The sequence below is a fragment of the Suricata suricatta genome, chromosome 12, assembly GCF_006229205.1.
Source record: "Suricata suricatta isolate VVHF042 chromosome 12, meerkat_22Aug2017_6uvM2_HiC, whole genome shotgun sequence".
In the NCBI taxonomy this organism is placed as follows: Eukaryota; Metazoa; Chordata; class Mammalia; order Carnivora; family Herpestidae; genus Suricata; species Suricata suricatta.
The window spans coordinates 2,132,281-2,144,496 of NC_043711.1; the positions used below are offsets into that span (position 1 = coordinate 2,132,281).

Sequence of the window (12,216 nt, forward strand, 5' to 3'; positions counted from 1 at the left end):
TTGGTAGAAAGACCAATGAAATCCAGAAGGGGCTCTGTATTACATATTCATGATGATTGTATTTGCTTCCTTCTTCTAAATTCAAAAAGAAATGAAAGACATTCGCACAGGTCCCTCAAAGTGTCCTGACCCTAAGCTCGGGACCCAGACTCTATCCCTTCACGGCTGGTGTTGGCCCTTCCAGACCGGCCCGCTTCCGGCCCTCCAGCCTCCTGGCCCCACGGAGCCTGACTCGTGGTGACTCTATCCCTGATGTCACGCTGTCTCATTGTCACTCTCTTCAGGGCCCGGGTCTGAAACAAAAGCCCTCCCTCTCCCAAAGCGTAACCATAATGTAACATTATCACAGCTATGAAAGGCAGGGATGGTTCGTGAATATTAGATACCCAGTGTCCAGATCTTTCCATTTGCCTTGTACACGTCTTCGTTGTGTTAACTTTGTATTTTGCAGTAAGTTTAGATGTCCAGAAACCCCGCAGGCATGGTGCCGAGCTCCCAGGTGGCCGCGGGCACACGTCCCCTGACGTTACCTGTCAGGTGACGATGCAGCCCGCCAGGCTGGCGACACAAGAAAGCCAGTGTCCATGCGCCCGTGTCACCTAGCTCGTGGAATTCCTGGTCCAGAATCCCGCATTGTGCTGTATTGGCTCTGTGCCCTCATCCCGGATGGAGCCCAGGAAGGGTTCTGTTCGGTTCCCGAAACTTGCGTTTGTCCGATGTTTGCCCTCGATTTGACTGACGCCATGCATTTTGGGGGAGAACCCGCGGGAATGGTGCCGGGACCCGATCGCGGCGCCTCCCACGGGGGGCAACGTGTCAGGACACGGATGGCCACGTCCCTCGGGCGTCTGCTCGCACACGGAGCCCACGTGGTGCTGGCCGCCGTAGCTCATCTGTCCGCATCCCTGAACTTTTTCTCGCTGCCATTTACCTGTTGAAGAAACCAGCTCATTTGTCCCGGATCCCAGCCTCCTGACCGGCGGGTGGCATCTCGTGCCCCTCCCCGTCCCCTGGGACCACGCGTCCTCTGCCCCAGGACACGGAGCGCCTGCTCGGTTCCCTCCCGGCGAGCGCGTGTCTCTGCGGCCCTGGGAGACGCGGAGCAGAACGTCAAGTTCACTCGCTCTCTTTCGTGTTAACGCTCAGCCCTGCACGGAGGGGTATCCGTCCGCTTCGTCGGTCACGAGTTTCCCGGGAGCCTCTCTCCTAATGGTCTTCGGGGCCCGGGAGAACCTTCTGCGGACTCAGCCTTGGGGATGGTAAGAGTGGGGGGGACTCTAATGCTTTCATTTTCTCTGCATTTACTGCCTGGGATTATCCTATTAAAAAAAACAAAAAACACTCAACAGAATCCAAAGGGTCTCGGAGAAGCACCGCACACCGTGTTCCCAGCAGCGCGTGCGCAGCCGCCTGGAAGCGGAAACAGCCAGCGAGGCCAGCGTCGGACGAAGGTCGCACCATGGGCGGCCCGCGCATGCGCCGCAGTGTCGTCCCGCCGTAAAGCTTAGCGTGAAGGGATCGCGGGCGCCTGGGTCCTGATTTCAGCTCAGGTCGTGGTCCGCGGTTCGTGGGATCGAACTTGGGATTCTCTGTCTATCCCTGCCCGGCTCGCTATATGTCTCTCTCTCTCTCAATATCAATAAATAAATAAGCTTTAAAAAAAAGTAGGACATCCTGCCACCTGCCACCGTGTGGACGGACCCGGACGACGCAGTGCGCAGTGACAGAACCAGACACAGAAGGACACGTCCTGCGTGACCCCACTCGCAGGGGCCCCTAGAGGCGTCCCGTCCACAGAGACAGAGAGTGGATGGTGGGGGCAGGGGGTGGGCGGTCAGTGCTTCATGGGGACAGAGTCTCAGTCTGGGGAGATGGAAGGTTCTGGAGACGGGTGGTGGGGGCGGCTGCACGACAGTGTGCGTGTGCCTGACGTGGTTGAGCTGTGCGCCTTAGAGACGGATGGTTCATTTTATGCTCTGATTTTATCACAGTTAAGAATAATTGTAGAAAACTTAGTATGACAGGGGACAAACTCCACCGCTCCGTAACGAGTAACTGGAAGCCGCGCGGGAGAGACGGATAAACCTCTCCTCTTCTGCTTCGTGACTTTGACCTCGCAGTTCTCAGAGCAATGACGCCCGTCCCCACTTATCCACGGAAGCGAACCACAGAGTCGCCTTCCTTCGCGTGTCTGTGACTCATGGACGTCGCTGCTCCACGTGTGTCTTGCCCTTCCGTCCAGCCAGCAGGGGGCGCCTCTGAGTTGGGTCCTGCGGACACGCCCCCACTAGCCTGGAGAGTTCCATCGCCTTCAGCTCCCCCTGCACTCGCCCAGCCCCAACCCTGCACCCGGTCATTTCTCTGAGGAGCCCTGCTTCTTTTGAATGGGAAGTGATATTTAGGGACCACAACCTGACCACAAAGTGAGGCAAGAAGTTGCGAAATGATGACAGCGAACTCCATATACCCTTCACCTAGGTCAGCGCTCCACAGCGACCTGTGCTCAGCCTGCTTCGGCAAATAAAGTTTTATTGGCACGCGGCCAAACTTACATATTGTTCCTGCCAGCATCCGCTACAACAGGGGAGGAATGGTGACACAGACCACCTGGCCCGAAAAGCTGAAAACAGTTACTATTTGGCCCCTTGCAGAAAAAGTCTAACTCCCAGAGCTAGATCCGCCTGTGTTAACCTTTTGCTTTGGGTCTCGCTATGCATGGATTCTAAGAGTATATAATATACTCTATAGAAAATCTTAATTTTTCTAAATAGTTTGAGAGTGAGAACACGGCCTGATACATAAGCCAAGGGCGATGGTCAAATTCAGGAAATCTAGCATTGACGGCATAATGTTATTTAATAGACAGCCCAAGTGAAAATCCCATCAGTCACCCCGAGATCCCCACGCTAGTGTCCCGTGTCCGGGGTCACTCTTGCCCTGAATTCCACACATCCTGGTTCTCCTACGATCCAAGACTGTCTCTCACAACCTTTCGTGACCTCAACTCTTTGGAGAGTGTACAGGCCAGTTATCCTGTGGGATGTGACCGGTCCCCGTGGGCATGGCCCGTCAGGAAGGCACAATGCTCGTCATGTAAACACCGCATCCGCCGGGCTTCTGGAGGAAGACGTTTTTTCTCCTCACAATTAAAAAGTGATCTGGGGGCCCTGGGTGGCTCAGAGGGTTATGCATCTGACTTCTTCAGTGTCATGGATCTCACGGTTTGTGGGTTCGAGCCCCGCTGTCGCGGTCACAGAGTGACGACTGTTCTGACCCCGTTACGGGGGGACGTCCACCAGCGAGGGGGATCACATGGAAAGATTATTCTTTTTTTTCTTGGTTTTATTGTGATAAAACGCACTTCAACATAACATTGGCCACCTCAACCACTTCAAATGCCCAGTTCAGGGGCATCAAACCATCCCAAATGCTGTGCAGCCAGTCACCCCTTGTGAAACTGAACTCTGTCCCCATCACACCCTGACTGTCCCCTCCCCTGGCGCCAACCACTCCTTCCAGTCTCTCCTACTTTTTTTTATTTAAAAAATCTTTTAAATGTTTTATTTTTATTTTTGAGAGAGAGAGAGAGAGAGAGAGAGAGAGAGAGAGACAGTGTGAGCAGAGGAGGGGCAGAGACAGAGGGAGACACGGAATCTGAAGACAGGCTCCAGGCTCCGGCTGTCAGCACAGAGCCTGATGCGGGGCTCAAAGCCATGACCCGTGAGATCATGACCTGAGCCGAAGTCTGACGCTTCACCGACTGAGCCCCCCGGGCACCCCAGTCTTTCCCACTTACAAGGTCACTCAGAACCGATGCCCAGATCGCTCCAGATTTGGCCAGAAGCCCCCCTCCCCCCATCAGGCTGGCCCCCGTGCCTCTGACACGCCCCCATCCTGACTCGGGGCACATGGTGAACTCGCCGGCTCCTTGGGCACTCTCCCTGCCCCACCCCTGGAAACAGCTGGTTCCCCTGGGAGCCCTGCAGGCGGGATTCAAAAGCCAAGATCGGGGGGCTCGATGTAACTGTGGTTACCGGCTTGTCTCAGTGGACAGAGTTATGAAGGGAATTTTTGTTTAAATCACCACAGGGCCTGGGGCGCCTGGGGGCTCAGCCGGTCGAGCGTCCGACTCTTGGTTTCGGCTCAGGTCATGACCTCACGGTTTGTGAATTCGAGCCCGAGGTCGGGCTCTGTGCTGATGGCGTGGAGCCTGCTTGGGATTCTCTCTTCCTCTCTCCCCCCTCAAAATAGATAAACTTAACAAAATAAAACAACTCATCACGGTCCATGCGGATACGTTCCCTCTGGGCTGTTTTGTGCTTCTCTTACTCCACGTCGACCTCCTATTTCCTCCCCTTGAAGCCTCTCCGGACGAGCGTCAGTCCCCTTGCGACGTGGCTCCGTCCCGTTATACACACGACACTTTCAGAACTGCGAAAGCCTGCCAGCCCTGGAGACTCATGTACCGAACAACGTCCACTGTTTTTTCTTTTTCTTTTTTCTTTTTCTGTAAGTTCCTTCTGTCTCCGGCGTGCTGGGCCTGGAGTCGCACCGCGGGTTCCGCTCTGCTTCCGGGCGGCCGTGGTTTGCCGCTGCTGGTGTTTCCCATCCAGCTCCTCGACGCCCCCGGAGGGTGAGGACAACGCTGAGGCCGTCAGCGCCGCCGCTTTCCATTTCAGCTCTGCCCCCCACCCCTGGAGGGAGCCAAGTTCATTGGCTCCTGGTTTATCTGTCCCATGTTTCTTTTGCAAAAGCCAGCAGATCTGTGCCTTATTTCCCCTTCTTTGTTTTGCAGAAGGTGGCGTGCTACCGATAGCCTTTTGTGTTTCCCCCACGTAACCCCGCGTCCAGGAGGCCGCTCCCGGCCACCCCCTCTGTTCGCAGCTGCGTGGTCCCTCACGTACCGCATCGCCCGCCGGCCTCCCCCCGCGTGCAGGCGTTTGGGCTGCCGCTAATGTTCTGCCTTCACAAACAACCACGAATCACTTTTGTGCCCGTGCTCGTGTACGGGCAGAGCCGTGTCTCCGGGCAGGTTTCTAGAGGGGGTAGTGGCCTTCTGTCCCGTGGGGATAATCACGAGACTAAATACAGTACAGGGCACACACGGCCTGCCCCTGGGCCGCAGGTGAAGTGTGGCAGAAGGTCATTGTTGGGTAGCTCGGCCTGGCTAGTCAGACTCCGCTCTCTTAACATTTACTGGAGTCTCGAATTTGCTCCCTGAGACTGGGGTCAGAGTTCAGCCAGGGCTCAGGGATCTGTCTAGGATGAGGGCTGAGCCTGGACTCGGGACTCAGTCCAGGATCAGGGCTCCGTCTGGGCTCAGGGCTCAATCCGGGATCAGGGACCATTTCAAGGTCTGGGCTCAGCCTCAGCACACACAGTGTCCCTGTGAACGTGCCTGAGCTGGGCAGTTCCTTATGAAGCTGAGGCTGGGGCTCAGTTCCCAGGTATCGGGCGCTCCCTGAGCAAGATTTGGCTGCGTGTCCCCCTCCCCAGCCTCACACCCCCGATGCCTGGGCGCTTTGTTCCCACAACCCCCTCCTCAGACCTGCGTGGTCACCTCCCGTGACAGGACGCCACCGCCTCCGCAGGCAGCGCCTCTGCCTGGGGCTCCCTGCACCCGCCCTGCTCCCAGGGCTGAACGCTGAACAGAGGGAAGCGGGGAAGCTGGTCTGCTCCCAGCCCCGGTCTCGTGATTGCCAAGACTCACGGGCTGTTGGAGCCCCTTGTGTGATTCTGGGCCTCTTCCACTAAGACCCCCCAGGACAGCCTCGACTCGCGCCTCCCCCCAGCCCCCCGCCCCGGCGCCCATGCCCCGGTCCCCAATAGCTGGAGAGCCTAGTGGGTCAGGATGGACATGAGGGGGGGAGCTCCCACTTTTCCTATGAGCCCCACCCCTTCCAGGGGTGAGGGGAGCAGCCCCGGCTCAGACCCAGGAGCGGCAATCCCGAGGGTCCTGGCCGAGACCCACATGTGTCCCTGTCTGGGTGTTTCCCTCCAACTGTGAGTTCTCCTGGGTGACCGGGGATGGCTAGTGTCACCGCCCCAGGCCTGTTTCCCTGTCTGCGGACACCATACTGCAGGCCAGGCCCGGCCCTGTCATGGGGATAAAATGAGATGTGCCTGTGCCTTCCATGAGGTGTCTGGGGCTGCTTATGTGTGTGCGGTCATTTAACACACTTATTAAACACCTACTGTATGCCAGGCAGGCTGGGAGCTGTCGGGGAGAATAACGGGGTACTGGAGGCCGTAGCCTGTGGGGGCCGGGGAGACGGCCGGCCCAGGAGAGGGTGGCGGTGCCCGGAGGGGCCCGTCTCCCCTCCCCTCGGGGGCCCTCCCCTTCCCGGGCTCTCAGAGGCACGAGGGGGCACAGATAGGGTGTCGCGGCTGCCGGGGTGGGAGCCGACCGTTGGGATGCCCCTCCCTGTCCCCGGCCTCACCGCCAGCTGGGGGTACCTTGAACATAACAGGAAATTTCGAATAACAGGAAACCGAGGCCAGGCAAGGCGAGCGGCCCCACCCTGCCCGGGGGTGAGCCGCCCGGGGCTCAGTCTGTCCCAGGGGACCGCCATGAACGGCACGGGGCCCCCAGCGGCCGCCCCCGAGTCGTGCCAGCAGCTGGCGGCCAGCGGGCACAGCCGGCTCCTCGTCCTGCACTACAACCACTCGGGCCGGCTGGCGGGGCGGGCCGGGCCCGACGAGGGCGGCCTGGGGGGCCTGCGGGGGCTCTTCGTGGCGGTGAGCTGCCTGGTGGTGCTGGAGAACCTGCTGGTGCTGGTGGCCATCGTGACCCGCATGCGCTCGCGGCGCTGGGTCTACTACTGCCTGGTCAACATCACGCTCAGCGACCTGCTCACCGGCGTCGCCTACCTGGCCAACGTGCTGCTGTCGGGGGCCCGCACCTTCCTGCTGGCGCCCGCCCAGTGGTTCCTGCGCGAGGGGCTGCTCTTCATGGCGCTGGCCGCCTCCACCTTCAGCCTGCTCTTCACGGCCGGGGAGCGCTTCGCCACCATGGCGCGGCCGCTGGGCGGCGGCGGGGCCGGCAAGACGGGCCGCGTGTACGGCTTCATCGGGCTGTGCTGGCTGCTGGCCGGCCTCCTGGGGCTGCTGCCCCTGCTCGGCTGGAACTGCGTGTGCGCCTTCCCGCGCTGCTCCAGCCTGCTGCCGCTCTACTCCAAGGAGTACATCGTCTTCTGCGTGGCCGTCTTCGCCTGCCTGCTGGCCGCCATCATGGTGCTCTACGGGGCCATCTTCCGGGTGGTGCGCGCCAACGGGCGGAAGGCGCCCCGGGTGCTGGCCCGCCGCAAGGCCCGCCGGCTGCTCAACACGGTGCTCATGATCCTGGTGGCCTTCCTGGTGTGCTGGGGCCCGCTCTTCGGCCTGCTGCTGGCCGACGTCTTCAGCTCCAACGACTGGGCGCAGGAATACCTGCGCGGCATGGACTGGATCCTGGCGCTGGCCGTGCTCAACTCGGCGGTCAACCCGCTCATCTACTCCTTCCGCAGCCGGGAGGTGTGCCAGGCCGTGCTGGGCTTTCTGTGCTGCGGGTGCCTGCGGCTGGGCCTGCGGGGGCCGGGGGACTGCCTGCTCAAGGCCGCCCAGGCCCACTCCGAAGCCTCCACCACGGACAGCTCGCTGAGGCCCAGGGACAGCTTTCGGGGCTCCCGGTCGCTCAGTTTCCGGATGCGGGAGCCTCTGTCCAGCATCTCCAGCGTGCGGAGCGTCTGAGCCACCGCGGGGGAGGGGCGGGGGCCGGGGCACCGCCAGGGCGCAGGGGGCTCCGACGGAGGGGCGGGGGCGGGGCCACCAGCCAGGGGTGCGCCCCAGGGTCCTGTGCCCTCCTCACAGTGCCCGGGCCTGCGGGCGCCAAGCCGGTGTCCCGTGGTCTCCCTGGAGAAGGAGACGACTGCCGCTGGGGCAGGGCGGGGCTTCTGCTCTGTCCCTCCGCAGCTCCCAAGTCGTTCCCCAGGGGAGTCCCCGCCCCTCCCGGCCTCAGGGGGCTCCCAGGCTGCCGGGGTGGGGGGGCGGCCGGCGGCTCGGAAGTTTGCAGCCTCCCCCGCATTCCCCGTGGGGGCAGAGGGACAATGGCGTGGGGCAGCGTGGGAGGAGGTGTGCCCCTGCCAGGGAGGGCCGTGGGCCTGTGTGGATCCGGGGTGTGGTGCTGAGGGCGGGAGGCAGAGTGAGGATGAGTGTGTGTGCGAGGGAGTGAGGTGGGCACGGGCCAGCGGGTGTGTGTGGGCGTGTCTGCGTGTGCACAGACTCCTCCGCGTGCACTCGCGTGTGGAAGTGCGAGAGCCCCGGGCCGCCAGGTGGGCCCCCAGCCCCTCTCGCCCACTTCCCCTTTCCGGGCCTCATCTCTCATCCTGGCCCCGCAGACTCCTCCCGGCCTGCACCTCGCGGGGGGGCCCCATCTGGGGGTAACAGCGGCAGCCGCCTGGCCCTCCCGACCTCCGGGAATTGCCCCCTCCTTAGAGTTCCTTTTATTTATTATTATCATTTTAAAAAGTTTACTTCATCTCCTAGTTATACGGCTTCCATAGCTTTTATCTTCCATCTTCTTGGTTTTTTTTTTTAAGTAGGCTTCACGCCCTGCGTGGAGCCCAGGGTGGGGCTTGAACCCACAACCCTGGGATCAAGACCTGAGCTGAGATCGAGTCAGATGCTCAACCGACCGAGCCACGCAGGTGCCCCCGGAGTTCCCGTTAGCACTAAGTGCCTTGCCCTTCTCTCCTGTAAAATGGGCCGAATACGGACAGAACCCCTGGCAGGAGGCCCTCGCCAGGCCGAGTGGCGTCCAGTGCGCCTGACGAAGCTCCTGCCAATGGTGGGAAGGCGAGGTCCATTCCGGGAGCCCCGTGGCTGCTGAGCACTTGATCGGGGTCAGCGCTGCTGGCGAGCAGAACTTAGTTTGAGTTTAAATAGCCCGTGGCATCGCGGCCAGCCTGCTGGACGGCGCGGGCGACTTGCGGCCAATTTCAGTGGCAGAAAGTCCCTCTCGCCAGGTCTTCCTGCCTCCGTCCCGCCGCGTTCCTGGGGGGCAGCCCTGCCGGCCACATGGGCACAGGGCGGCTCCTCTCTGGCCCTCGGTGGCTTCTCCGCACGATGATGGTGGGGTGCGTGGACCCCGTGCGCTGTGCTGCCAGCCGCGGGCCGCCGTTTTCAACAAACGCAAATGAGATGGAATTTTAAAATCCACTTTCTCGGTGCATCGGTGGGCTGGAGGGGCCCCGTCACAGCGGCGCGGACCGAGTTCGTGGCTTGGTCACCTCCGTGAAGACCCTCTCTCCAGATCCAGTCTCATTCTGAGGACTCAGATGTGAGCTCTGAGGGGGACACGATTCAGCCCATGGCGTCCAGTCACGCCGGCCACATCTCCAGCACTCCCTAGTGGCATGTGGCTCGGGGCCACTGCTGGGGATGGTGTAGACGCACGACAGGTCCATCATCACGGGGCCGTCTGTTGTCCAGAAACTCCAGGCACGTGGCCAGGTGTGCAATAAACTGGGACGTTCTTTTATTTTTCTGACTCTTGTCGCGTTTATCGGTGACGGCAGCAAGCGTGGTAAGGTCTCGGTGGAATCTGCGGTGAGTGGAGCCTGGGCTGCCCTGAACCTGTCAGCCTGTGCCCTGGGCCCGTGTGAGCTGGCCCTGGCACCCCTTCGGGTCTCGGCTTTAGGGTCACCTCCTCCAGGAAGTCTTCCCTGTTTCCCCCTCCTCCCTAGGTCTCTTCTCAGCTCCCACAGCTGCTTGCGTGTCCCACACCGACTGCAGCTGTGACCGCTTCCGGTCACTCATCCGTCGCCTCGCCTGGACGATCAGCTCTGGGACGGGGGAGACCGTGGAGGTGTCTGGGTCCCTGCTGCGACCGGAGCTCCGAGAACTGGCCCAACAGCATGCCTTCCTCTGAGCCTCAGAAATCTCTTCCTCTCCCTCCTCCCCGCCCCAGCCCCCTCCCTGCCAGCAGCAGAACCGCCCCCCTGAATCCTGACTTCTGCCGGTTGACAAGCGTCTGTAACCTGCTATCGTCTTCCGGCTCTGCCAGCCGCCGGCGGGCCTCAACTTCCTCCCATAAAATGAGACTATGGAGAGCCCTGGGCCTCCGGGCACGCCGATGAGGTGAGGGCCCCTCGAGGCCCTCGGACTGCCGTGTGTGTGGTTTTAAATGAGTGGCAGCAGCACCAAAGGCTCTTGGATCGCTCGGTGCCTGGAACGCTGCTCTCATCATTAGCTCATTTCACCCTCACAAATCCTCTAGGGAGGCAAACGCCACTGTTAAAGCCATTTTACAGATGGGGAAACTGAGGACCAGAGAGATGCAGGCATGGGCCCGAGGTCACACACCTCAGAAGGGGCTGAGCAGGTGGCTTCTCCATCCTGCTTGGAAGGGAGGAGTGGAATCTCCCCATCTTCCAGGCGGGGAGACCAGGAGGGCTCCAGGGCCCACGCCTCGCCACCCGAGCTAAGTTCAGGCCCCTTCCTCGGGCCGCCTCCGGGTGAGAGCGTCTGTGTCTTGTGGGTTCAGAGCCTGACCCGGAAGAACAGGGCGGATGGAAGGGCACATGGGCCACAGTGCGTTCTGGCCCTTGTCCCTGGCCTGCCGGGCCACCTCTGACCCCGCAGGCCCAGGACCTCCCTGGAGGGCCGGGGCGGTGGCCGGAAGTGGGGACAGGCCCAGGAGGGAGGGGCCGGCACTCCACTTACTCATTCATCCATTCATTCATTCCCCACTGTGTGTCAGGCCCCGCTCTGGGCACTGGGGTTCCGCCCATAGACACCCTGCTGCCTGTCCCCACGAAGGTCCCACTCTGGTTGCTGGCGACCAACCCCAGAGTCATTTCAGGAAGGTGTTAGTCTTGCAGGAGGTGGGGGCGGAGGGCCAGGACAGGCAGCAGCCCCGAGGCTGCACGAGCTGGTGCATTCTCACGCCAGTGCTGTGCCGGGCCCTTAATGTGTGCCCAGCTCTTTCTGACTCAGTTCCCCGGGGATCATCTTACTGAATTCTTACCCCTGAGCAGGGGGGCTGGGGAAAGGGCAGCTGGTTATCATCTATCAGATAGCTGAGGAAACTGAGGTTCTGAGAGGTGAAGCTTTGCCCAGAGTCACACAACTGGGAGGGGTCGGTCGGCACTGAGACTTGACTCCGGAACGCGGTCAGCACACATGCCACCTCAGACCTGGGGCAGAACAGGCCCCCCCACCCCCAAGTCCTCCAGGAGCTGTAATGGAGCCTGGACATCAACTCACTGGGGGCTAGGGCCCAGTCTTCCTGTGGCCTCAGTCTTCCCATCTGTACAAGGGGTATGAGTTATGGACGCTCCTTAGGACCCCTGGCAGGCAGACTGTGGGATCTTAAGGTTGCCCGATTCGAAAAAAACAACTATGGGACACCCAGTTCAATTTATACACAACGAAAAGAATTTTTTTTTTTTTTTTACTGTGAATATGCCCCAAATATGAACAAGCCTAAGTACCAATCATCCTATCACCAATCCTGCTCAAACTCCAGGCTCCAGACTACAAGTCCCATAACCCACTGCATCATCCCTTTAGTAAACTTCTATCCTGATCTCTTTCTTCTTTCATTCATCCATCCCCAAACGGCATAGCCTACCCACTGTGTGCCAGGCCTCATACTAGGGTCCGGGATACATTAACTCACAAAGCGGACAAAAGACTTCGCCGTCGCGGAGTCTAACATCTATGGGCCTTGGTTGTTTTAAGAGATTTTCTGACTTCTGCCAGGAAGACTACAGCTCCCATGAATCCTTGCGTCTGTTCAAGAGGACTACAATTCCCAGGAGATTGCGCGCACTGGGTGGGCCACTCTCGTCACTCATTCCAACTTCCTTCCGGGTCGAAAGATCACGTCCTGCCCCTCCCGCGTCTCGCCGCTTCCCTCATCCCACCACAAAGACGGCGTTGGAGAAAGTTCGACCGCATATAGTTGTTTTAAAGTCTCCGTATTTTCGGACTCGGAGTTGATGTGAAATGTCATCAGTTCTAGACCAACAGTCTACCGTGGCGGTCTCCGTTGGGAAGTAGCAGAGTGGGCCTACCACTCCCAGGAGGCTCCGCGCGCGCCAGGAGGACTACAACTCCCGGGGGGAAGCGCGGCGGACGGGGCGGTCCGTGGTGGTGCCCGCAGGACCCCAGAGCAGGCGCGGGCTGCCCGGCGCGGCGCCCGCAGGACCCCAGCGGCTACCCATGCTGAGGTGA

General features: G+C 60.5%; 2 protein-coding genes across 2 annotated transcripts in view; both read left to right on the forward strand.

Moving 5' to 3' along the window:
• The first annotated feature begins 6,469 nt into the window (after window positions 1-6,469).
• S1PR4 (sphingosine-1-phosphate receptor 4) lies at window positions 6,470-9,517 on the forward strand. Its single transcript, XM_029916653.1, has one exon. It carries the CDS (start codon window positions 6,571-6,573, stop codon window positions 7,726-7,728), a length of 1,158 nt encoding a protein of 385 aa, XP_029772513.1. The 5' UTR covers window positions 6,470-6,570; the 3' UTR covers window positions 7,729-9,517.
• A 564-nt stretch (window positions 9,518-10,081) lies between these two features.
• The window catches only part of NCLN (nicalin), a 19,020-nt gene continuing 16,885 nt past the window's right edge, over window positions 10,082-12,216 (forward strand). The window contains exons 1-2 of the mRNA XM_029916413.1: window positions 10,082-10,116; window positions 12,066-12,212. Coding sequence (XP_029772273.1) covers window positions 10,082-10,116; window positions 12,066-12,212 — 182 coding nt within the window. The remainder of the gene's footprint in view (window positions 10,117-12,065; window positions 12,213-12,216) is intronic.

What these genes read in the sequence shown, in the direction of transcription:
- S1PR4 (XM_029916653.1), top strand. Translation starts at nt 6,571, where the DNA reads ATGAACGGCACGGGGCCCCCAGCGGCCGCCCCCGAGTCGTGCCAGCAG.